The sequence below is a fragment of the Tetrahymena thermophila genome, assembly GCF_000189635.1.
Source record: "Tetrahymena thermophila SB210 genomic scaffold scf_8254776, whole genome shotgun sequence".
NCBI lineage: Eukaryota > Ciliophora > Oligohymenophorea > Hymenostomatida > Tetrahymenidae > Tetrahymena > Tetrahymena thermophila.
Genome location: NW_002476534.1, coordinates 321,700 through 348,304, shown reverse-complemented (window position 1 = coordinate 348,304; position 26,605 = coordinate 321,700). Strand labels below are relative to the sequence as shown.

General features: G+C 22.5%; 7 protein-coding genes across 7 annotated transcripts; 3 read left to right on the top strand and 4 right to left on the bottom strand. All coding sequences in view use genetic code 6, as the record gives it.

Annotated features, from left to right (window-relative positions):
- Positions 1-214: 214 nt before the first annotated feature.
- Positions 215-2,303, top strand: TTHERM_000160849 (A C2HC-type zinc-finger protein; the record flags this gene model as incomplete). The annotated part of the gene is made up of 4 exons (XM_012796026.1): positions 215-306; positions 366-838; positions 914-1,152; positions 1,260-2,303. 4 exons carry the CDS (start codon positions 215-217, stop codon positions 2,301-2,303), a joined length of 1,848 nt encoding a protein of 615 aa, XP_012651480.1.
- A 1,365-nt stretch (positions 2,304-3,668) lies between these two features.
- TTHERM_00160860 (von willebrand factor type A domain protein) lies at positions 3,669-8,452 on the top strand (the record flags this gene model as incomplete). The annotated part of the gene is made up of 7 exons (XM_001009816.3): positions 3,669-4,073; positions 4,622-5,293; positions 5,391-5,926; positions 6,245-6,559; positions 6,615-7,182; positions 7,272-7,822; positions 8,056-8,452. 7 exons carry the CDS (start codon positions 3,669-3,671, stop codon positions 8,450-8,452), a joined length of 3,444 nt encoding a protein of 1,147 aa, XP_001009816.2.
- Positions 8,453-9,980: 1,528 nt separating this feature from the next.
- TTHERM_00160870 (ATPase, histidine kinase-, DNA gyrase B) lies at positions 9,981-14,462 on the bottom strand (the record flags this gene model as incomplete). The annotated part of the gene is made up of 1 exon (XM_001009817.2): positions 9,981-14,462. The coding sequence occupies exon 1, from the start codon at positions 14,160-14,162 to the stop codon at positions 9,981-9,983; it is 4,182 nt and encodes a 1,393-aa protein (XP_001009817.2). The 5' UTR covers positions 14,163-14,462.
- A 1,691-nt stretch (positions 14,463-16,153) lies between these two features.
- TTHERM_000160869 (inhibitor of apoptosis-promoting Bax1 protein) lies at positions 16,154-17,005 on the top strand (the record flags this gene model as incomplete). Its single annotated transcript, XM_012796025.1, has 1 exon — positions 16,154-17,005. One exon carries the CDS (start codon positions 16,154-16,156, stop codon positions 17,003-17,005), a length of 852 nt encoding a protein of 283 aa, XP_012651479.1.
- Positions 17,006-18,288: 1,283 nt separating this feature from the next.
- Positions 18,289-19,429, bottom strand: TTHERM_000160868 (transmembrane protein, putative; the record flags this gene model as incomplete). The annotated part of the gene is made up of 3 exons (XM_012796024.1): positions 18,289-18,983; positions 19,044-19,171; positions 19,254-19,429. The coding sequence occupies 3 exons, from the start codon at positions 19,427-19,429 to the stop codon at positions 18,289-18,291; spliced, it is 999 nt and encodes a 332-aa protein (XP_012651478.1).
- Positions 19,430-20,187: 758 nt separating this feature from the next.
- TTHERM_00160910 (transcription initiation factor IID, 31 kDa subunit) lies at positions 20,188-20,879 on the bottom strand (the record flags this gene model as incomplete). Its single annotated transcript, XM_001009821.3, has 3 exons — positions 20,188-20,346; positions 20,411-20,600; positions 20,701-20,879. 3 exons carry the CDS (start codon positions 20,877-20,879, stop codon positions 20,188-20,190), a joined length of 528 nt encoding a protein of 175 aa, XP_001009821.2.
- Positions 20,880-22,208: 1,329 nt separating this feature from the next.
- TTHERM_00160920 (hypothetical protein) lies at positions 22,209-25,645 on the bottom strand (the record flags this gene model as incomplete). The annotated part of the gene is made up of 9 exons (XM_001009822.2): positions 25,460-25,645; positions 25,259-25,396; positions 24,864-25,200; positions 24,729-24,769; positions 24,442-24,673; positions 23,870-24,384; positions 23,543-23,800; positions 23,065-23,472; positions 22,209-22,988 (listed from the first exon to the last, which is right to left on the bottom strand). The coding sequence occupies exons 1-9, from the start codon at positions 25,493-25,495 to the stop codon at positions 22,209-22,211; spliced, it is 2,745 nt and encodes a 914-aa protein (XP_001009822.2). The 5' UTR covers positions 25,496-25,645.
- Between the last annotated feature and the right edge of the window lie 960 nt (positions 25,646-26,605).

The window sequence follows — 26,605 nt, the reverse complement described above, 5'->3', positions numbered from 1 at the left end:
TTGAATAGATAAAGGATTATATCCGTGAAGTTAGATCTTATTATTTTCAATTCCATTATAGCTAATTCGTATTCTTCGCGAAATTATAAAAAAATTAATCAAGCAATCAATAAATTAATAATTATTTAAAATACAAGTAAAATATAATTTAGCTATACTTTTTAATAATTTTTTCAAGCAAGCTTTTTAGAAATAAAATAGTAAGCCCAAATAAATGCACAATTACACTAATTCATTTGGAGGTGTAGGAGGAATAGGAAAATCAGGAAGCAATTCTATGCTTCCATGCACAAACTGCTTTAGAACGTGATAACTTTTTTTAAAATGCTTAATACTAATGAATGTAATTTACTTAAATAATTTAGATTTAATCCTGCTACTCTAGCGCAGCACGAAAAAGTATGTAGGCCAGTTCCTACAAGCGCAAAAGGAGGACATAAAGGTTTAGGGATGACCTAATCAAAAGGTTTTATAGAAAAGAATTATAATTCCAATCCATAAATACCTGATTTTTCAAACGGTAGATCCTCTGCATTTGGTTCATACCAAACAAAGGATACAAACATCTTTTCCTAAGGTGGAGGAGGTGGATATGGTGCCTCAAAAGAAAAAACTATTCCATGCGGATGTTGCTTCTAAAAAATTCCTTCAAGCTAATTTTAAAAACATGAAATCGAATGCAGATAGGTTTCAATGAATAAAAAAAAAGGAGGGAACAAAGTAGTTGGTGGTGGTGGTGCAATGAACAGAACTACTGCAATCTCAAGTAATAGAGTAACAAAAAAAGAACCTGAGCCTGAACCTCCTAAAATGATGTAGAGGCCAATCTCTCTCATGTGTAAGCTTAAATTAAATAGAATAATTTTATTATTAAATTAATCTAAATGTTATTCAAAAATTTCTTTTACTCTAGGTTACATTTGTGGCAGAGAATATGGAACTAAAAGTTTGCCAATTCACTTAAAAACTTGCTAAGAAAAATGGGAAGTAGAGTAGTCAAATAAATCATATAAAGACAGGAGACCTATGCCTAGAGCTCCTCCTGGCTTTGACCAATTACTTGCCAAAGATAAAATTACTAGAAAAGATATTGATAACTATAATAATAGAGCATTTGATCAGTATAACTATGATGTTCTTGTTCCTTGCGAGGTAAATAGATATTTTTAATCAACAAATTTTCATAAAAATATAATTTCTTTCAAATTTAAAAATATTTCAAAATAAAATAATTTATTTGTTTAAATAAAAATAATTAGAATTGCGGTAGAACATTTAAACCTGAAAGTTTAATTCCTCATTAGAAAAGTTGCAAGCCAAATAATCCTTTAAAACCAATGTCAAATGCATAGAAGTAGTACTAAGAAGAGAAAACGTATGCTATGAATGGTGATTTAGACTTAGTTCCATGCCGTAAATGTAATAGAAAATTTGCGTCAGATAGAATTAGTAAGCATGAGTCTGTATGTAAACCTGGACCCACTAAGTAAGCTTTGAGGAAGTAAAAAGCACTAGAATTAAAGAAACAAAAGTTAGAAAAGAATGATAGATTCTATGAATAAAAACTAGCCAACAATAACTGGAGACAGCAACATGAAGAGTTTTAGAATTAATTAAAATATATGAGAAAAGTTGGAAATGTTGAAAAAAATGGTGGTGATATACGCTCACTTCCTCCACCACCTAAATCTAATGCTATGAGAAGTAACATGAAGCAGTGTCCACACTGTCTACGTAACTTTAGTGATGAAGCAGCAGCTCGTCACATCCCTAAATGCAAAACTACAATCAATAAACCTAAACCTCCACCAAGTTATTAAGCTAAATAGGAGTAATCTTATTCATCAAAGCCTAGTTATGGTAATTCATATGGTGGCGGTGCAGCCAATAAAAGAGCAGTAAGTTACAACAGACCAAGTTATGAAGATTTTGGTGGAGATGATTATGAAGATTAATATGGTGGTGGTGGAGCTAGCTATAGCAGTAATAAATATACTAGTCCCTAAAGTAAATACTTAGGAAGCTCTAAATAATAATAATACAAAATAGTGAATTCAAATACTAGTAGTGTAAATATCTTTAAAGGATCTAGTGGAGGTGGTGGAAGCCAGTTTGGAGGAAATGGTGGTACAGGAAGAGATTCATTCTAAAAATACCAAAATATGGGATCAAAATATTAAAAAACTCATGACATGCTCTATGGGATTGGAGCATTTAGTGGATAAAACGGTGCAAATTAAATAATTACAAATTCTTCTGCCTTCCCAGCTCCTAAAGGTTTAGGAGGAGGAGGTTTTAGATGACCAAATAAACTAGAAAAAATAAAAATTTATAATTAAAATAAAAATATATAAAATGTATGAAGAAATTATATTAAATTTGAAAAAGCTAAATAAATGTTTTTTCTTAAAAACAAACATAACCTGTAGTTATTATTTATTTTATATTGAAATTGTCATTCATATTCACTGCTTATAATTAAATTTCTTAAATTGATTTGGTATGAATTATTTATCATATTTACAAATAGTAATTATCTTACAATAATAAGAATTAAATAATTTAATTAACTTATTAGTTGGCTATCTTACAAATGTTGTAAAAAAATTCAACATATTATAAAAAATTAAGACTTAGGTCATGATTAATCTAAAATAAAAATTTATAATATACTGTAAATCTGTAAATGCTGATTAATTATGGCATTTTTTTCTTAAATTTTTTTTTTTTTTCGATTAAATAAAACTATTTTTTTTAAAAAAAGGTTTGGGAGAAAGGTAGTAGTGCTAATTAATGAGAATATATAATATTCTTATGAAGATTTAAAAAAATGACTAAAGATAAATATTTTATTAACATTTTATTGAACATTAATATTTGCACTTAATTTGATAAATGTAATTTTAACTATGTAAACTAATGTAATTTTGTTTTTAATTTAAAATTGAAAATAATATACTGATACAACGTATGATTTGCTTCTTATGTTTAAAAAATAATTAAGATGCTTGAATAAAAATTCTTAAAAAATAAAAAAATAGATTTTTTTTTAAAACAATTTTATTGATAAAATATTTGAAAGAGTAAATAAATAATTTGATTTTGCTTAAAATTCAAGAAAATTTCAATGAAGAGTTATTAAATGTTATTCAAAAAATACTAAGATTATAAAGTTTATGAGTAGAGGTCATTTTATATAAGGAAAAAAAAAGAAGCAATAAAATTGCCAAATAAAGTAAACTTCTATTGAAGACATTTAATGAAAATTAATTAGTTCTTGCATTTTGTTAATAAAAACCAAAAGTGAAAAAAAATAATAAAAAGAGTGTCGTATTAATAGAAGAAGTATATAAACAATATTTAATAATTAAAGCTCTAGTCAGTAAATAGGTGAAGAAGGGTATAAATAAATAAATAAAATAAATAGGAGGAAAGTGGAGGAGATTCTAATAATTGGAAATAATAATTTAAAATATTTTTAGTGAGCAAAACACTAAAGGAAGTGCAAACAAAATTAGCAAATATCTATCTGAAAATTTAGAGAATTCATTTTTATAAAAAATTTCAATTAAACTGCAAACATTAACATTCAAATATAGTTAGTTAGATAGTTAGACATTTAGATTCTATTGCAATTACATTCAAAAAAATTTGTTTGAGCTAATTTGATGGTAATCAACAAGCGAATTTTACTTTTAGCATGTCCTATTTTTATAGTTATAGCGATATGTCTTTCTGCAGTAGGCTACTCTTCCTTTAAATCCTTACCTGATTTACAGCAGTTCATTTAATAAGGCCATATTTAGTAACAATTAGGTAGTAAATCGCGAGATATTTAGTTTCTTGATTTCTCTTTAGAAGCAGGGTATTAGGAAAATTTCAAATAAGTATTTGCTCTCCGCTCTTATTACTATCAAATATTAGAAAATAATGTAACTCCAAAAAACCCAGACATAAGTTAGATTCAAGCTCTATATGTGAGCCTTTTGCAAGACCAAGATCCTAACTTTCAATAGAATAATTAATCCATTTATAATAAGATAAACAACGCTTCCTTATAAGAAATACTGCAAGTAAAATAAGATTTTAAATAACTATTTTCAAAAGAAAGTTTTAACTCAATTTTAATATCTAACAAAATATTTCGAAAAATATACAAAAGTAAAATTAATATGCTATTTTTGAAAGAAAATTAACTTTTATAAATTTTTTATGACAAATATTTTTAGCATATTAGAAACAAAAATTTGAAAAAAGTTGGTTAGTCTCTCTCCTTGTCTCTTTCTATTATCTAACCAAAAATTCTAAATGATAAATTAATACATTTTCTTAAAGAAAAATATTTTAAGTGTTTAAGTTTAAATTTTTCAAAAGAGTTTATCTGCCTTTTAGATGAAAAAATTTATGTTTTTGGGGCATGTAAAGAATTAATGAATGATTATTAATTAATTAATAAATAAATAAGTAATTTGATCAATAATAAAATTAAAAGTTAAAGGCTATTTTTTTATAATTCAAATACCTTATTTTGTTTAAAATTCTACATTTTTGTCAAGACATACAGACGACAAACAAATTCTTTAATTTCATTTTTATTCAAAATATTTTTTATCTTGTAAAGGTTACTGGATGGGACAATTTATAAGAAACAGTATTTGATAATGCATCTAAAAAATACTCAGCACAGTATTCTACTCTAGCTAAAGATGTCCTTCTCTTCGGGGTTCTTATGAAAGGTATTTTAGCTCCATATTACCTTTAGTAGTAATTATAAGACACTAGCGATGGGTCTTCTTATGATCTCATTTATACAGTTGGTATAACATATCCAGGATTAAATTTTACAGTTTTTTTACCTCTTCCAAACAGCACTTAACTTACAAATATTAATTAGCCTGTACAAACAACTAAATCTAATTCATGTCCTTCTATGCTCACTGGAAAATATAACTTTAATAATGTATGTACTGGCTAAGATGCTTCTCTTTATGTTATAAAAGATTCTTATTAAAATTATCAAGGCGCTGGTGGTATAAGCTAAAAATTTAAGGTGAATGATAATGTTGATGCAATAATATATGCATAATTTTAATTACAACAAAAACAATCTGCCTTAAAATAATCACTAATAAACAAAGATTATGGTGACTTGTTCTTAATACTTGACGATGATGAATTGACGTTGCTAGCTTTTGATGATACAACGCATTAAATGGATTAAAGTTTTAGTTAGAATCTCGTTCTTTAGATATTTGGTTAAAATCCAAATCCAAATGAAGTAAATGAATTTTAAGTAAAATTATTTATTATGCAAGAAATTGTTGAATTACCTCATTCATTCATTCATATTTACTTTTCTATTTGTTAATATTTTTTTTAAAATCAATTAGCAAAACTTCTATTAAGTTAAAAATGGCATAAAAGATTCAAAATTAAAAAATTAAAATGAAAAATATTCAGATCCTCCATAATAGTTTTCATATAAAGTAAATGGAAAAGTCTATTACATAATATTTACACCTATCGAAGTTTATCCAGGTTAAATGGGCTCTGATGGGTAATTGGTTATAAATTATGCAGAAATACTTTTCTATCTTGGTTATATTGTTTCAGAAAGTGATTTGATCCAAGGATTTTAAGAAACAAACGATCGATTAAACTATATTGAATTAGTCTCATTTATTGTTATCAGTGTCATATCTTTTATTTCAATTTGCATTGTAGGCAGATACAGCTATATGATATCTTACTCTTTCCAAAACCCTATTATAACTATGTCACGTCTTATGTCAGAAATCGACCCTGAATAAATAGACTAAGAAGACTAATACGAAAGCTATTAAAATTACTTTACATCTGATGAAATCAAATCTTTATTCGAAGCTATGGTTACGCTTCTTAAAAATTTTAAGTACTCAAATCAAAGGTAATTCTAAAATATTTTATCTTTATCTATTTAAGAGATAAGCTCAACAAATAGCTCATTAAATTTAATTAATTGTTGATTAAAATATCTCAACAAATAAATTAATCTTTTATAAATAAAGTAGATCATTTCTATAAATAGATCTACTTAATAATTAAAAATAAATAAACAAATTGACCAACAAAAACATAAAAATAAACTAATTTAAAAATGTTTAATAATTAAATTAATGATTGATTGATTTATAAATGCAATTAATTTAAATTTTATTTTTTTTTAATATATTTTTTAAGCCACAATTTTTATAAATATTTTTAGATTTCATGATGATGATGCTTTAACTCTATTAGAGCTCTCTAGGGCTAAATAATTTTATATAAAATTTGGTAATTAAAATGGTGTTGGTATTTGCTGTAATAACATAGGGAATATCCATTTAAAGAATAATCGTTATTTAGAAGCTATATCTGAGTACCAAGAAGCAATTTTAATGGCTACCATGGAATATAATATTACTAAAGAAGAAATGGATAAGGAAAATATAGAATATAGAAAGAAACCTCAATAAATTATTGATGTTATTAACTAAAATAGCCCAAATAGATCGTAAAGAATGAATGGGAAAAAAAAGAAGTAAATTTACTTATTTAGTTAAAAATATATTTTATTTAGCTAATTAATATTTAAGGACATTTTTAGCTGGAAGCAATCAAAATCCTTCTTCACCACTTAAGAAACCAAATATGCTTTCTTCTTAAGCCAGCTCTATGAAGCAGTAAAAGAGGAATTCTAAAGATGGTACTGTCATGAAACCCTCTCATTTCCAGAATGATGAAGATATTTAAGAAGATGATGGAGATATAGAAAACTCTCAAATCGCAAAGAAGAGAATGCCCGAACAATTTAATTAAGATAACACAAATGACAATACTATTTATAGAAAGAAGAAAGATGATCTTCTCATGAAATATGACCTTTCTAAGACAAGACTTTTAAACAGAAAATATTAATTAGGAGTTGCTTTATTTGAATATTCGACATAATAAAAGGATGATCTCTATCATGAAGCAATAAGAGTGTTCGAAAAATGTATTTCCCTTTCTGATTCAGCAGATCCAAGAGATTTTGATGATGATTTAGGCTATAGAAGACCCTCAAACACAACTATAATTAGAAAAATACTTATTTTAACTAAAAAATCATATTGTCACCTGCGTCTTGGAGAATATAAAAGAGCAGAGCTACACATTTAAGAAGTAATTTTATTTGAAATTTCAGAAAACATTTAAATACGATAATATAAGTTAAACTCTTAAAATTAAATTTAAATCATTTTTAAAAACAGGCTTAATAGTTATATGAAGAATTGCTGCTAGTTCTTTAAGAAGAAGATTTTCATGAAGAAAATACTTCTTTGTTCTTAAATATCTTTGCTTAAATTCCTCCAGAAATTCTCTTATCAAAAATTAAGCTGTAATAAGCAATTCTTGAATTGGCTAAGTTTAACTTTAGGAAGGCTGCTGACATACTAACCAGAATTATAGAAGAGGGACAAGTATATGACTCATAAATTAGAAAATATGCTATGATGCTTTTAAAGAATATTATGGAAAAGTTTAACTTAGAAATACCTACTTTGATACCAAAGCTTTAAAAGTTCAATTTAAGAATAATAGAATTAATAATGCTAATTGATTACTCTAAAGATATGACAGTTGATCAAATTAAATATTCCCATGCAAGATGCAGAAGTATCTTTGATAAAATAGATAAAAAGGATAAAATTGGATTTGTGCAATTTAACGAGCTAGTCCATGAAAATTTCCCTTTGTAAGAAAAAGAACTTTATAATGATTTGTTAGAAAAGAAAATTCGTTCCATTCCTATGAGTACAGGGTAATTAATTAATTATTATTGATTTACATACAATAGAAACATTTATTTTTTAAGTTAAAATTACTTTTTAAAGAGTTCTTTTTTAGGAATGCTCATGTGAATTGCCAAAAATATTTGAAATTTAATTATATTTAATTTTATTTGTTTGAATAATTTATTATTATATAATTTACGTTTTATTTATTTCAATATTTATTTTGAAAAATTTTCTAATCGAATATTTTAAATAAAAGAGGTAAATCTAATTTGTACAAAGCTCTTGATGTGACTACAGGTTTGTTTGATAAATGCTAATAAATGAATAATATTGAAGATAATTAAAAGAAGAGCACACTTGATTAAGAAAATAATGAAAGACTGAGATTCATTTGTCTTTTCACAGAAGGAAATAATTAAATAAAAGAGGATTAATTAGAAGCTATTAAAGAAAAAATGAAGAAAAAATAAGTAAATCTAATTATAATCAATATCTGTAATTAAAATGCTAACATGCTCTATTTGCGTTACTTAGCTAAAGAAATTTCTGAGCTTGGGTAGTTCTTCCAATAAGGAGATGATGATGTTGAAGAATATTTAAATAAGCAAAGAGAAAAATAAATAAAACGCTAACTAATTTGTGAATATTTCTGATTTTTTGCTCTAAATCTCTGGGATCAAAATAATAATTTCAATAATCTTAGAATAGCTTGTATATAGAAAGCTTGCTAAAAAAAACATTTGATAATATATATTTAAATATAAAAATTTAAATAGATAAACTGATTCAATCACTCGCTCACCTACTTATACTACCCATAATTAAATGATTTAAATAATAAAGTAAATACTAATAGAAATAAATAGCTTTAATAAACATCTTTCATTTATCTATAAAAATCAAAATATTGTAAATAATTTGATAATGAATTCAAGAATTAATTATAAAATAATCAAATGAATAAATAAATCAATAAATAAATAAATATCTTAGTTTTGATAGAAAATCCACAAAATAGAAAATTGTAAAATAATTCATAATTTAATAATAAAATTAATCAAACTAAAATTAATTCATTCCTCCAAAGTTATTCATAAATTCCCTTTTATAAATTTCTAAAAGCAAAAAGTGATAGAAAAATATCTATTTGTATTCAAATTTATAAGAATTAAATTATTTTTTTACTGTTTTTACTTCATACTAAATACTAAATATATTAATAAAATAATCAATTTATTTATTGATTTATTCATAATTCTTTGTTATATTTATTTTTGTTTACTATAATTATCATTAAAGATTCTTTAAATTGCTAATTTAACTTTATACTAAAATCAAAATTTCAAACCTTTTTAAAGTTATTAGTAAATTTTTTAATTAGAAAATAAAATCCATATATTAACTTATAATTCTATTCTTCACAAATTTGAAAATTAAAAAAGATTAATAATTTTATAAGATTTGTATAAAGCTATTCTCGAGTAATTATTTTACTCGTAGGAAATATATTTTTAATAGAATAATAAATATACTTTTATAAATTAAAGAAAATTTGAAAGAAATAAAAAAAGGTTTTAAAATAAGTTAGAAGAATAAAATAACTTAAAAATATTATATCAAAGATTTAATTTTTTAAAAAATCAAAAATTTTTATATCAAGCATTTAATTTCTTTTAATAAAAAAATAATATTTATTACTCTACTAAATATATATTTCCTGTTTAAGAAATAATTAATTATTCGAGAATTGTAATATTTTCTTCCTTGAAAAAATTATTAAAAAATAAAGGACTTTGTAAAAAATAGTGATGTCATTTCACTAGATTTTATAAAGGTATTTAGCTATTTTTGTTTATATATTTATATTGCTAAGAGTATACCTAATTTAAAAATTTAATTTTTACTTATTTATAAGTGAGTTCGTTAATAAAAAGATATTTTAATTAATTTTAACATAATAGAAATTTAAATAAAAATATTTTTAATTGAAGCGAACATAAAAATTTTATGTTTAATTAAAATTTATATAATTCTTTATTTATATAAAAGTATGATTACATCAAAACTGTAGTATAATAAAAAATTTAAATCTATCAATAGAATTAAATTTTAACTTACTTAGAAATTGAAAATATATTTCAGAAAAGAAAAATAGAAGTATTTATTTATATAATAATTCATTCATTGTTATTAGGTATTTTTATTATTTGATTAAATTAACTAAACTTATCTTAATACATTCTCAAGCTGTTAAACATCAATTGGTTTAGTTATGTAAAATTTCATACCACTTTATTATGCTTTTTTTCTTTCTGCATCTTAGCTATAGGCTGTACACGCTGATATAATAGGTGGTTTAACAATTTATGATGAGAACAAACTCAAAATTTCTTTAGTTGTTTAGTGACCATTTTTTACAGGCATATCGATATCCATAAATATAAGTTTATAAGTTTAGCAACATTCTAAATTTGTCAACTTTTTTTAAACTAAATTAATAGCTACAAAACCACTATTAGCTTTATCTACCTTAAGGTGATATTATCTAAGAAGCCTCATTTCTAGCGAAATCAAATTAAAATCATTATCATCTACTATGAGAATTTAATTACATGAGCACTATTTTTGTTTCCCTGAGAATTCTTATTCTTAAGAAACAATTATTTTTTTATTTTCACCTTTAGGTGAGAGTTAAATATTTTTATTTTCTGGAGTAAAATATTTTTAATGGCTTAGACTTACTAAGCTAACAATTTATTCATTAGCTGTTTCTTATGGCTTTTAAATTTGTTGATATGAACCTTCTGAAATAATGGCTACTGAAATTTGGCTATCTTTATTTGATAAATTATTTTATGATTATATACTTTTAGCATTGTCTTTTTTTTAATTTTAATCAGTTGGCACCATAGAAATTGTATAAGAGTTCCTTTTTTATTTTTTGTGTGATTATTTTTTATGCATTTGATTAAATTGCGGGCTAGGAGGAATGACACCGCTTCCTAAATCATTCATATTAATTTTACAGATGCTGTTTGAATTGATTTGATTCATAGACTAATTTTAGGCAACATTGCAATAAACATTTTATATAGCGAATGAAGTTTTAAGAAAGTTTCTTAAACTCTCTTGAATATTTATTATTTCTTAATCATAGCCAGATCCTTAACGATTAAAATTAGAGTATCTCTTTAGGTCATTAATCGAATAAATATTTTCATCGTATTTAATTTAATTTTTTATATCTTATTATGCAGAGTTTCGATCTTTATTTTAATTATTTTTGGCTTCATTAGTAACGAAATGATCATCATAAAAAGGTTCTTCAAACTTCTTGTAAGCCACTTCTATTTACATTGTTTATGGATTTTATGGAATTCGTTGTTCGGATTTATCAATAATGACGTTGCAAGAATCTGAATGAATAGAATTGCTTATTAAGTCTCTATGATCTTCGTTTTTATAATTACAATTATATCCTGCAATCTCTTCATATTCTTTAACATCTGTTTCATTTTCTTCTTCATTCTCTTCATCAAGCTCATCTTCTTCCTCTTCTTAAACTTAATTTTGATCTTAATAAATTAGCTAAAAGCCTTACTACTACTATTATTCTAAAATATTAGCAGTTTATTCTAAATTTATAGTTTCATTTTATCTTGCTAGGAATGAATTGGGATTCTAATTTGATTGCAAAGACTGCAAAGAATGTGTTTAATTTTATTCTGATTATATTGTTTTCCAAGCTTAATAACTTTTTTCAAATGCATGACCCTAATTTTGCTTAATTCCTTTTGATTTGCTTGGTTGATTAATAAAAAAAAATCTAAAAGATGATCCTTTGTTTATCTCGCTTTCTACAATTATCGATCTATTTCCTCCTAGTCCTTGTGCTAAGTGATTCGCTATAGTCAATCCTATTCCAGCATTTTATGATAAACATGAGCTTTTATTTATATTTGTGTTGTTTTACTCCTCTGCTTCACCAAAAGACATGCTATTTAGCTTAGCAAATATTGTATTCACTTCTTTTCTTGTGATGTTCTCACTTATTTCTATATTTTCTTCACCAAATATTGATGAACGGTAATTCTAAGAGGATCTTTGATTTGTAAATTGTTAGGACTTTTTCATAGTCAACGATGCATTTTGCATTAAGTTAGCTTTAATTGTTTAAATTGACAGGCTTCGATTTTTCCCTAAATTATGAGACATCTTACTCTATCTACTGCTGCTTTTAATACTGTTTGAGTTTTAAAATCCTTTAAATAATTAAGACTTCACTTCTGGCGTTATACCATTTCCTGTATCTTCCACTGAAATCCTGATGAGATCTTATTAATAATTTTCTGCTGTTATAGAAACAAATCCTTTATCGGTAAATTTGATAGCATTACTTAGTAGAGCGAGTAATACTTATTTTATCCTATTTTGATCTGAATGCACTAGCTGAGGGATTAGTGGATCAATATTTACTAATATTTCTAAATTTTTTATTGTGGCTTAAAGAGTAAAAAGTTATACACAATCTTTTATTAAATCTCTAATGTTAAAGGAAGAGAAATACAGTCTAAGCTTACCTGAGTTTATTTGAGCAAAATCAATTATATCATTTATCATGCTAAGAAGTAGATAGCTTGAATTAAGAGCAGGATAAATAAACATTTTCTTAACTTCGTCAGATATCTAAAAATTGTGCTATGAGACAAGAGTTTTTGTAGAGACACTTTAGTTTTCACTATGTAAGAGTAGCTCTAACATCTAAATAGAGCAATTCAAGGGTGTTCTCAATTCATGTGAAAGTGAAGAAATTACTTTGTTCTTGAAGTTGTTTAGTTCAGATTCCTACAAAGAAGTTAAAATATTTTTTAAAGGAATTATTTCAATTAGCAAAACCATTTTAATTTTTTGGCGATTCAATCCTTTTTGCTAATAAGCTTTTTATGTTAAAAATGAGCTCAATTTTAAATAAAATGGCCTTTCTTTAGACTTCTTGTCTGTTTTCATATTTATCTAAAAAGAAATACTATTGCCTTAAAGGATATAATTCTGTTTTTATTCTAATTAAGGATCTCTCTTTTAATCACTTTCGTTATTTGCACAAATATCTGTATCAGTATGAATAACATGTCTTTTCCAAAAGTCTTTCCAATAATTTTTTTCTAATAATATATCAATTATAGTTTACAAAGTGCTGTCTTACCTATTCAGCGCCTCTAGCAGTATTTTACACTCAGATATGTTACCATTTTTAACAAGTTTACCATAATTTGAAAGACCAGATGATGGTTACTTTTTCAATTTGTTCTAAAATAACTTTTTATTCTAATCCTCTTCAAAAAAATTATTTTTACTAAAAGCCCCATTTTCGGAACTTTGGATCTTGCTACTATCATAAATATCTTGCAACTCAGAGTCAAAAGATTCTGATGATGATTTATTTTATTTAGTATTAGTAATATTTTCAAGTAGGCTGGTATTCCTTGATCTTATCATAGATTATGGTTATTAACGAGTGTTGCTGCCACCTATACTTTTGGTATTTATTTTTTTCTAAAATGATTGCTAATTTTTAATCCTTTAATTAAATGTTTCCAAAAAATTTTTAAATTATTAATTTTGATCATCTAATTTGGCGCATTCTTCATTTTGATATTCATCTAATTGAGATCTGGAGAAATCTATATGCTTATTATTATTATTATTGCTATTTTTTTAAGCTTTATTATCTTAATTTGATAGGTTTAAACCAAGAATGATTTCAAAAATTTATTAGCTCTTACAATTTTAAATTAATTATTCAATTTAATCATTTTAATAAATGATTTTTTTTTTGTAGTCTATCATAAGCACGCCTGCAAAAAGAAAGTTTAAAATGTCCTTTTCTAAACTTGTTTTTACAGACTATTTTAATAAAAGAGTTGTTAAATTTCTTTAAGAATTCCTTTTTTATCTCTAAAAAAATGTGAGATTTCTCTTTTGAAAGTTTTTTTATCCAAAACTTCGTGAGTGAATTTGTTCTTACTAAATTAATTATTCGTTCATTTCAATAGATTAGCATATTCCATGATTTTATGAACCACTAATATCTAATTTTTTAGTAAGTAAAAGTGTATTTTTAACTAGAGGTTTAAACTCTATTCCACTTTTGGCCAAACTTTAGTCATTTTAAGCCATTGGATATCCTGAAAAATCTTAAATTTTGATTGTATCTTCCAAATTAATTGTATGTGAATCTTGTTGCTTCATCATTTATTGGCTTTAATTTTACTAATTATTAATTTTTTCATTTAACGAACATGATCTATACTCAAAAAAAAGTATAAATAGAATACAGAAGCATATTTCAGAAACTAAAAACATTTAAGATAAAGAAAAATCTGAAGAATATAAACTTCTTACAAGAAAGTAAAGCAAAACTAATATTTTGATAGCATTCTTAAAAACTTTTTTAAAGTTAGTCTCATCTATGCTAAATGATATTTTATGTAGAACTAATATGTAGGCAATTAAAAATTAAATAGTTTAGAATTAGCTTTAAAAGCAATTTTCTATTAGTATTGAGGAAAAAAGTATATCAATAGTGAGCAAAATATATTATTTTTTAGATTTTAACAGCAAAGCAATAATACTTAGAGCTAATTAAATACAAATAAGATAAACTTCTACTAAATTTGACATATCATCGAAATAAAATACCTGGAAAAGCATTTTCCACAAGCTTATTATATTTCCTAATAAAAGAAAAATATATAATTTGTTACCATTTCCTATATATGGCAAACTGCCTTTTTTATCACTCTTTAATTCTAACTTAATTTGCTATTACTTACTCTCCTGCATACTCAAACAATGTGTTAAATAAATCAAAAATGTTTTTAGTTTATTTGTTAATTAACAAATCATTATAATTTTATTTATATATTTATAATTGAAAAGTGGCAGAAACAATTCATAAAATTAATCAGAATTTTTGCAATATAATTCACTAATTTTTGATCAATAAAATTATTAACAATTATTTTTATATTCCATTTTAGTAATTATTTCTTAGTCATTTTTATGCTATGGTTCAATAATAAGCTTGCTAACAAAATTTACTTAGCTTATAAAAATTAATTTTTTTTTCTTAAATCATTATAAAAATCTAAAAAAAGAAGGGATTTTCATTTTATAAATATTATTTCTAACAAAATTATTTTTTACTTATTCATAAATTTTTGAAGAAAAAAAAAAATTATTCTTATTATACTTTCCTACCTAATTCATAAATATTATAAAATGAATCAAGAAATTAAATTGAAATATTTTATTAATTTTGTAAAAAAACATTAATTTATTATATATTTTAAAATATTTAGATTTAAATTCATTTTAATTAGTTGAATTATGTTAAAAAATTAAATAGTTAATATTGTTGTTTAGATATATTCAACAAGGTAAATTTAAACTTTACTTAAAATTATAAATTATTTTTATTTATTTATTTATTGTAAGTTTCTTAATGTGAAATATATATTTACAGTCTTTTGGAAAACATAATTTTAGGATAAAAACCTAATGCAATATATTATATTTATGTTAATTTAAATAAAAAAATTAAGTTATTAAATTTGAATCAGGAATCGTTTAAAAAAAAATAATTTTAAGTATTTTAAACTCTTAAAATAAACATTCTCTTTATTAATTAGAGTAAAAAAAATATATTTTTTTTAAAATGAATAATGACTTTGCTTTTATAGAGAAATTAATAATAAAGATAAATTATCAGCCTTGAAATTAATCAAAATCATATAAGTAATTTAGTTTCTGAATAATTTAAATAGTTAATATATTAGGTAATGAAAATGATAGATAGATAATTGATGAAACTTGAAATAATATAGCATAATAAATATAATAAATGAATGAAATAAAAAATAAAACAGTGAGTGTCTTTCTTTATTTTTTTCTTCTACGTTTTAAAAGAAAGAAATGAATTTTTTTATTTATTTTTAAGAAATGTATTTGAATGAATAAAAATAAGAAAAAATAGATAGATATTTGTTTGATTTATAAGAACCATGAAAGGAAAGGCGTATCATTCGTTCAGCCTCATGCTTATTTAATACATATTAGATTGTTTGTTAGTTAGTTAGATATATAGATAGATAACTAGTAATTAAATAAATAAAAAAGAAAGAAATAATATTTATTTCTAATTAAAAATAAATAAAAGATTTGATAACAATTATCTAAAAAATAAATAAATACCATATTTATAAAAATAATTAATTGAATAGTTTTAGATAAAAATTATTTGAAATCTAGGATAGCAAAACAATTTTAAAAAATCAAGGAGAAGGATAAAAGAAATGAGTCAAAGCAATATTTATTAATCTCCATAGAGAGGAGGAGGTGGAATAACTGATTCTGCATACACAGGTTATCCTGCAAATACTGGGTTTAATTATGGAAATATATCTCCCAATAAAAATACTATTTCTAGATTGTAAAACTAGAATTTGATCACAGATGGCGATCAAGCATAGTTAACAGTGAATCCTCGTATTGTTTACCTTCGTAAACTTTATTTTGCCCTTTTCATGTAATTATTAATCATCGGTATCTTTGCTTTCTTCGTACATCTTTACGAAAATCTTCGTGTTCACTTATAATAAAATTATGTTTATTTCTGGGTATCTTTAGCTGGAGCAGCTATTATTGGTATTTTAGGACTTTTCTTCCGTCAAGCCATTCGCAAGTCTCCTATAAATTACATTTGCATGTTCCTTTGGACAATATTCTTTGGTACTATTCTCGTATATGCAGTTTCTATCAACAAAGATTCTATTGTTGGTTTGATGGTATTCGTTTTATTAGCCTCACTCATGCTCAGTTAATTCCTTTATACTTTGACTGTAAGATATGAGCTCACTTACTAAGGAACTACATTGTTTGTATTTGGTGCTTAAATCCTTAACTTCCATATATTCACTCTTTTCACTAATCTCAGTTTCTATTAAATGGTCATTATATCATTCTTTGGATTTATCTTTGCTTTCTACTTAATTTTTGATACTTAATCAAGAGTAGCTGGACCAGACTATGACTTTAATAAGGAGGAATGGAGATCAGGAACTGTCTTGGTATATATGGATGTCTTCCTCTTAATTCTTCGTATAGGAGACCTTCTCAGAACAATGTTAACTAAAAAGCAAGACTGATTGTAGATTAAATAATCTTAAATCTATCCTATCTTTACATTAAAAATGTATGTATATCTTCATATTAGATTTGGTAAATAGATAGCCGTTGCTATTATTTTAAAAGGATTTGCAAGCAAAATGCGCTTTTATTTTTTCAAATAATGTGTAATTATTTTGAATTTGCTTAATATATATTGAAAAATAGTCAATTAAATATTCATTCTAATAAACTGGATGAATGAACGTCACTGTATGTTATCTTTATTGTATAACAAGTAAATTTTTATAATAAAACAATCAATTTGTCTTATCCCTTTTCGTTTCTATTTAGTTTATTGACTATAAAAAAATGTTACTAAAAGAATCAAAAAATTTCATTATTAGATTTCCTTAATATGCATTTCGAAAATTAATAATTTCAATCAAACAAAACAAACACATAACTAACAATTCAAAATTTCAAATTTTAATAATTGACCTTGTGATAAAATAAATAATTATTTTGATTGAATTATTTTTAATTTTTAATTAATTTTTTTTAAGGAAAAAATTATTTTAAATTAATTCACTCAAATTTTAGTTAAAAAATTAAATTTGAAGTTGCATTAAAGTAACTAATTTAGGATTATTTCTATTTGAAAATAATTATCATTGTTTTATCAAAAATATTTTTTTCGAACTTTGTATTTTTTAGATTTGAAATAGCATCAAGATTAATAAAGTTTTTTAATTTAAAATAATTAACAATAGATTTAAATAAGAATTTAAATTTTAAATATTTATTTATTAAAAACAAAAAATATTTTAAAACTCGATTAACTTAATGAATGAAATGAGCTTACTTTTAAATAATTATTAAATATTTTAATTAAGTTTTATAATTTTAGGCGGTGTGAAAGAAAATAATTAATTATCAAACTATTTTAATATGAGTGCAATTAAAATAAATATCATTTTATATATAAAAATTTAATACTTATTTGAATTCAATTTAAATAATGTGCAAGATTGATAAACTATTTTTATTTTAAAATTATCAAAAAATGAATTTAAATAAAAATTTTAATTTATTAATCAATTTTTATCAAAAATAAAATATTATTTTAATTCTAGATTAACTTTATTATATTAGAACTTTTAAATAATTGTTAAATAAATACTTTATTTGAACATATTTTAATTTTAGATTAACTTTATTATATTGGAACTTTTAAATAATTATTAAATAAATACTTTATTTGTACATAAAAAATTTTAATTTTAATAAAAATAATTTATTTTTTTTTTGAGCAAAATCAAAATCAATAACACTGCAAATATATTTTATAAATTTAGTATCCTTTTTTGAATTCAGCAATTATCATTTGTAAGATTGTAAAAGTTTTTATTATAAAATAACCAATAATGAATTTTAATAATTATTCAGTCAGTTTTCTTAATTAAATATACTAAAAACTTAATATTTTATTTATATATGCTAATTATTTTGCTTATAGACTTATGAATACATATGATTATTATTTATATATCAATTTTAAGCTTGAAAAATATATTATGATAGCTAATTAATTAATTAAATTAATAAGTATATTTTTGAAATAATTTTGTTTTTATAATTATGCTTTTTCTATTTATCTACATATTTAAAATACTTCACTCCACTTTTGCACAATAATGATTAGAGAGTTTATTATATCACATTTTAAGTTGAGTAATTTAGGGGAAATTCTTCTTTTTTGCTTATTCTTTTTCATCTTCCTCATCAAAGAAAATCTACTGATATTTACTTTTTTCGTTATTTTAAACTTGCTAAGATTGTTCTGACTTTAGTCTTAATAATTATAAATCCTTCTTTCTTTTTTATTCCTATTATTTAAAGAAATCAATAAAGAGCTATATAATAATTAAGCAGTAATTACAGCATTATCAATTTCTTCTTTTACAGCTAATTGTGCGTTTCTTCTTAAATTTTATTGATTTTTCATAGGAAGATAAGCTGGTTTTATATAAAAAAATTTTTAATGAAAGATATGTATGATTTTATAAATATATCTACCTTTATATATTTCTTTATCTTTTTCCTTTTCAGGATCTTCAAATGGAAAATCTCTTGCATGGTGGTTTTCTAGTTTTTTTAAAATCATAGCTTCTGAATCATTAGTTCTTAAATCATCCATAATCCATCTATTTAATGTATTTTAAATGTATTTTTTAAGCTTTTAAACCTAAACTTGCTTAAAATGAAAAAATTTAAATATCATCTAACCGCACATCCTCTTTTCTAAGCGCTCTTTTTGATTGATTCTTTTATATGACTTCCATAGTTTCCATTAATTCATGAGATACTCTAATTGTAAATTCGCTTAATTTCTCAATCACATCTGAATTATATTCGACATTGAATTCTTTTTTGAGAATTTGTATAATTTATTAACTATTCATTGTACTTTCTTACTCAAAGAAAAGCTGTAATTTAATTCTCCAATATTATATACAATTATTTTTTTATTTTAGATATGATTCTTAGTATAAATTCTATTATTTTTCTTGTTTACTTGAGCTACCTTTAAAAAATTAAATCTATTAAAAACAAAAGTAATTACTTAAATTATTTGAAAAAATCTTTATAATAAAACAATAAATACTCTGAAATTAAAATAAGAAAGTTAAGGATATAAGATTAGTTAGTGCATTTGGCGCAATTTGGCCATATTTATTATTAAATAAAGCTATGAAAAAATAAATATTATTTTACAAGTTTAGAAGAAAGTTAGTTGAAATAGTCAGACAATTTTTAAACAGAAATGAATGAACATATTTAGGTATTTACAAATTTAGATTTATAACTTTTATATAATAAATTATGTCTACTTAATTTAAATTGAATTAATTATTTATTTATTTTTAAATTAAATAATCTGTGTGCGTTTATTTTCGATTGATAAATTGTTGTAGTCTTTAGAATATTTTGTAAAAGTTGTAGGAATTCCATTTTTAATATTTAATTTTAATTAGTGAATTTTCTATTATTTATTTATTAAGTTTGTTTGTTTTGCATATTTTTTATTTAAATTAAAATTGAAATTAGCTCATACAATTAATTTAGCTGCTCCTAATTGCTTGCTTAGACATCTATCTATTGGTAACTTTAATAAACTTGTATCAAGTATTATTTTTTTGAAGTTATAATTAATAAAAGCTCATTCATAATCATCATCTTCCTCTACTGCAGGTTTTGTATATGTTTGAACAGGTTACTAATTACCAAATCTTACTTCTTCTTTAAAAATATCTGGATTATCTTTTTTCTCCTATTAAATTTTTTTATTTTCTATCTTTCTTCTCTCTATTTCTTCACGCTTTTTTAAGTTTGATCAAAAAATATTTACATTATTGAATTGGCAATAAATAAAAATTTTATACCATTTCCTCAGAAATTTCAGTTTTTAATTACCATTTAAGAAGGGCATTCTCATCATATTAAAATATTTGGTTGTATATTGATGTTTTTTAAATATCTTCCTCTAAATTTTGAGTAGACATCTGCTTGAAAATAGATTACATTTCATCAAAAGCTACACCTTTATTTTCTTTCATTAACTTAATTGCTTGTCTATTAAAAATGTAAAAATGTTAGTTAGATAAATTAACAAAAATTATTTTAAAGCTTAATAAAATAAATCTTATTTAAAAGCATATATATGTTTATTTACCTAACTTCAATTAAAGAAAAAGTATCTTTTTATTCAAAAATTGAATAATTTTTAGCTAATCGCAAAATATCAATTGTATATCTAATCATAAACTCATTAAGTTTGCCAGAAACTGTGGAATCAAATTCAACTCCATAAGTTTTTAAAATTCTATCAACTATTTCTTAACCACTGGCCATTGTACAAATGCTATTACTAAGTTGGAATAATATCTAATTTTTAAGCTTCAAATTTGTTTATTTTCTAATATTTAGAAATATCAGCCCTAAATCTTTTTAATTAAAAATAAGAACGTTTGGTGTGAATTTATTAATTAATTATAGAATATTTAATAATATCCAAACCATATTTTAATTTAAAAATTAATTCTTTAAAATCAAAAAATTATTTTTCATTTGTTTTTATTTAAAAAATAAAATAATATTTAATTGACTATAATTGACTATTAAAGCATATAAAAATCAACATTAAAAATAATCCTATAAATTTAAGTTTATTTTAATTAGATTTAATCTCACATCTTAGACAATAGCAATATTAATTTTTATGTTTTGTTTTCCAAATATTATCCAAATAAAAATTATTTTTTATTTATTAATTTAATTTATTTTCCAAATATTAATTTAACAATTTAAATAAAGAATAGTAATTTTCCTGCATTTATTTATTTAAGAAAAAATATATAAAATTTATTTGATTTAAAATTCAATTATTGATTTAATAAATACATTTAATATAATTTCTAAAAGTTTTAGTTAAATAATTCAAATTTTTAAATTTATTTCATATAAAATTTATATTACAACAAATAGATATAATATTTTATAAAGTATAATTTTCTTTTTAATTAAATATAAATAAGTTAGTGAGTTAAAGTGCAAATTATATTAATAATTTAATTTATAAAACATAAACTTAAAGCTTAGTTGCACATAAAATGAAGATACTTTTAATTAATTAACAAAAAATTGATAAACAGTTTAGAAAGAGGTATTGATATTTATTTATTCTCACAAATATAAAACATAAAATCGTTTTATTCACATTTAATATTTATTATTGTCTTTTTATATTATTTATCCATTATATTTTTCTGCAATAATTTTTATAATTTATTCTTCTTCTTTATTCTAAGTTTCAATCTCTTTTCCTTTAAAAGTTTAGAAAGAGGTATTTAATTATAAAATCATGGCTCTTTTTTTTTGGATATTGAAAACTTTTATAATAGAATACGATCAAAAAATTATTTTCAATTTTAGTTTTACACTTTTAGCGAGAGTATATCATAAATTTTAAAAAAGAAGTAATAATAAATTACTGACTTTGTAAAAAGAGTTAAAAAATTAAAACTAGGTTTATTAAAATTATTTAAATTATCTTTTTTAAATTTGAAAATTAGTTTTCTATTTGTGATCAATAAAAATTAATTATTTAATTTTATACTCAAAAAGTTATATAAAATATATAAAATTAAATAAATAAATGAATTAATTAATTAAATGTTTTTATCAATTACTATAGTGTTATTGTTAGTTAAAATTAGATTAATTGAAACTGTTTTCATAAGGACCTACTTGTTGAGATTACATTTCATTGTTATTGATATTTTAATAGTTTTTATCTGAATTATTTATAATTATTTATGGGAAATTCTAATTAAATTACTATTGTTAGGGTTAGTAGATATTCTAGTCATTAAATTAGTCTAAATAATTTTAATTCTAAAAGTTATTTATTTATTACTGACTATATTAGTCAGAGTTTCTTAAATATTATCTATTTTCTTATTGCAAACCATGCTGAGAGTTTTACATATTTTGATCATCATTTTGCTATTCATACTCATTTTTCTAAAGCCTACTGTCATATTCTTCATAATGGAGATTTTATTTATTCATTGAATCGTGCTATTGCTATTCATTTTATTATTCACCATTATTGTAATGTTCATCATATCCCTATTATTCTTGATATTGATAATAATTATCATATTGTTATTGACCAGTTCCAGCTGCAGAATATTTCTATTTTCTTGTTGGACTTCTAATTGGGGACATTTTGAGTTCAACTTGAGCTGAATTTAAATCCAAAGAAAGAGAAAGTATTTTCTTTTTATACTCTTCAATTTCTCTTTGCTTTATCTTGCAGCTTCTCTCCCACTCTTCTTTTTCTTTTTGAGTTTTCTATAGATTTTTTTGTAATTCAATGACTTTGTCAACAAATTTGAGAATTTTATCTTCGTAGATAATTTTCTCACTCTTGAACTAACTGAATATTTCTTCTAAATTCTTTAAATTAAAAAAATTAAATCTAAATTATCTAAATCAATCAATCAAACAAGCAAAAGTTATATTAAATAATTACAAATATTTGTTCTTTTAATTCCCTTAACTACTGCTAATCTTCATCATGAGTCACCTGATATTGTTAAATTTATTCTTAGTAGAATTGTATTTCAGATTGCTTCTCATTTATTAACATATCTTATTTTTCTATGCTCTACTCTAAAGATTCTAAATATTTATCTTATTCCCTAATAGTTTCAAGCTATTTCTTTTATTGGCTTTACATCTTTTCTTGTTCTTGTTTCATAATTTCTTCTAATTCATTAACTTTTTCTACTTATATCTTTATTTCTTGTTCCTTTTTATTAATAATTTATTCTTTCTCTAATTGCAGTTGGTTAATTTATCCTTGTAATTATGCACACTTTTTCTCTACTTCTAATTTTTCTTGTGATGCTTCCATTTTAATTTTTGCTTGCTCTGATTCCTTTTGAGGTAAATATAAATATATATTTTTTCACATTAAATTAATAAATTCTTCATAATTAATTAATTACAATTTTTTATTTGAGAATCAATTAGATTTCAGAAACTGTTTCTTAAAGCTTTTACTCTAGTGATTCTACTTTTTCAACTAATTCTTCTTTTTCTTTCTCTAATTAAGTAATTACTTGTTATTATTTTATGTTTGAATCTTCCTACTCATCTCTTATTTGCTCTGCTCTCTAAAGCTGCTGAGTGGTATGCATCAGCTATGCTTCCAATTGGGCTTGCTTTTAAAGAGATTATTTTTTTTCTAAAAGCTATTATTTTTCCTTTAAATCCAAAAAAAAAGAAATAAATATTTATTCAAAAATTATACTTTATATAAAATAAAATTTTACCATCTCTGTCGTGTTTACACTAAGCCTATCCATTAATTCATTTTTTTCGTTAATTTGCTAAGCTATTTCTTCTTGGAGGCTAAGAATTTACTTAGTTAGTGCTTCGATCTTTAAGGATTATGTTTCAACTTACTTTTTAATGAGGTTTATTTACTTGAGATTAGCATCTTTATCTGATTCTAATTCTAAATTTGTTTATTTAAGTTCATTTTATTTCAATTCATAAGACCTAATAAGTTCTTCGTATTTTTCAATTTTAGTGCTTTATTAAACATCTTTCATTTGCAGCTCAGTGTTTTCAGTTGATAATGATGTATTCTACTGTTCAAGAGCAATATATTTTTCATGTAAATCTTTAATATTTTTGTCTTTCAAAGCTATTTCTGAGCTTTTAATTTGTATTTCTTCTTCTTAACTTTAAGCGATTTCTTTAAACCTTTCATTTTTTTATTTTTCTTCATATAACTGTTCTTCAAGCTATTTCATTAATTCATCGTTTGCTTCATTATTTGCATCTTTTTTTATTTTATAAAAATTTAATTCTAAAATCTAAAAATTCCTTTTTTTTTTACACTTTGATTGATCATTCTGTAAAATTCTTAATTTCAAAGAATCAAGCTATCTTTATAAATCATCTATTTCCTATTCTTTAGAGTGAAGTATTTATTCATAATTTTCTCTCTCTTTATTCCTTAAATTATTGACTGCGTTTTCCATTTGCTGCATCTTTTATTCATAGTCATTGACTTGTTAAAGCCCAACAGTGAGCTTTTAGTACTCTTTTTCTTTTTTTTCTAATTTATCCTTAATATAAAAATATAAAAAATATATTTTAATCTTTTGTAAAATTTTAACATACCATCAAAGAGATATTCTCTTTCAAGACTCTTTTATGCTCATCTATAACATATTAAAATATAATAGATAGATAAATAAATAAATCAATCAATCATTTTTTAGTTTAAGTATGTTTTAATAAAATATTAAATTTTACCTAACGAAACTGAATTTAACTTTAAATTTTCGAAGCTTTTCTATTTTTATTCTGACAAATTTTTGAAAAAGCTCAGTTCCTAAGCAAGTTATTATTATGAGTGACATTGCTATTCAAGCTAAGCATTAGCCTTGCTTAAATCTTAAATTAAATTTTCTTTATCCTTCAAAATAAGATTTAGATTTTCAATTTATTTTTCATTCATATTAGCCTTTTCCTCAAAATTTCTCATAATTGGTAAATAATCAGCTACTTCTTGTTCAATCTAGGCAATTTTCTGCATTTCCTGCTCTAGCTGATAATACTTTTTTTTCCAATTTTCATTTTCTACATTTCTCTACAAAAAACAATATGTATTTAAACAAATTTCTAAAAATATTCCAAAATAATTTTACTTAATTATCTCTTTTCAAAATCTCATATTCATCTGTTTTTAATTTAAGCATTTAGTTTAATGTTTCATTAGTCTTTATCAGTGATCCTATTTTTTCTTATATTTCCTCCCATTTTTCTTGAGATATTTTTAGAGGAGTCTAATAAATTCAGATCAAAAATTAATTAAAAAATGCATTAAAGAACAAAAGATTTTAACTTACTCTTGGTCTCTAAAGTACTTAAGCCGATTATTGCATATTTAACTAAACAAAAGAATCTTCCCTATAACCTATTTATCTATTAGATATAAATCTATCTATTTCTACTAGTTTTTTAAATATGAAATGCTAAAAGTTTTATCTCTGAAAAAAAGCAAAAAGCGCAAATACTTATTTCTTACTATATTTATTAATTTTAATTAATTATACAATCTTAATTCTTAAAATTTCAAAAATTTATTCGTTGGTAATTTGATTTATTTATTTAATTTGATGTTCTAACTACTCTTTATTAGTAAATAATTCATTAATAAATGATTGATTATTTTAATCAGAATTTATCTCAAACAGATAAATTTGATAGATTATTTACCTTAAATAAGTATTTTATCTAATTCTTTTCGTTAAATAAGCCAATTTATTGAAACTCAAATCTTTGATTTGTTTCTATTATTGAACAAATATCTACTTATTGTGCAATTATTTTTTTCTTAAAAAACTACATTTTTAATTAATTAATTATCTATTATAAATCTTTAATTTATATTAATTTTTTAATATAAAGATGTAACAAATTTAATAATTATTAAATTAATAAATATATCTATCTAGATATTGACAATTTTAATTTAAATACTTATTTAAATTAAGAATTAGAATAAGTAATAAAAATTAATTTTAAAAGATTAGTTTATTAAAAATAAATACATAAATTTTACAGATGAAAATATTTTTTAATTTTGATTATATAAAATAATTAATTTATAATGTTAATAATCAGTTAATGTCAACTAAAAAACGTATTTCTTAATATTAAGATATTTTAAGTAAATGTTAATTAAATCTAATATTAGAACTTCTGAGAGATAAATTAAATTGAAATAAATACAGTAAATTCAAAAGGTTCCGGCATTTTCAAGGTTTATTATGAATACTTTTTTATTCCTTTTTTTTAAATCTGCTAATAATAAGATAGTACCCATATTATTAAGATATTCAAAAACTAATAATGGACTGAACTAATTAAATTGATTCTTTTAAATTAACTAAAATATTAATCGAAATTATAAAAATGAATAACTATTTATAATAATTAAATTAATATTGGATAAAATTGATTTAGTGTTAAGATAAAAATATTTTTTTTTA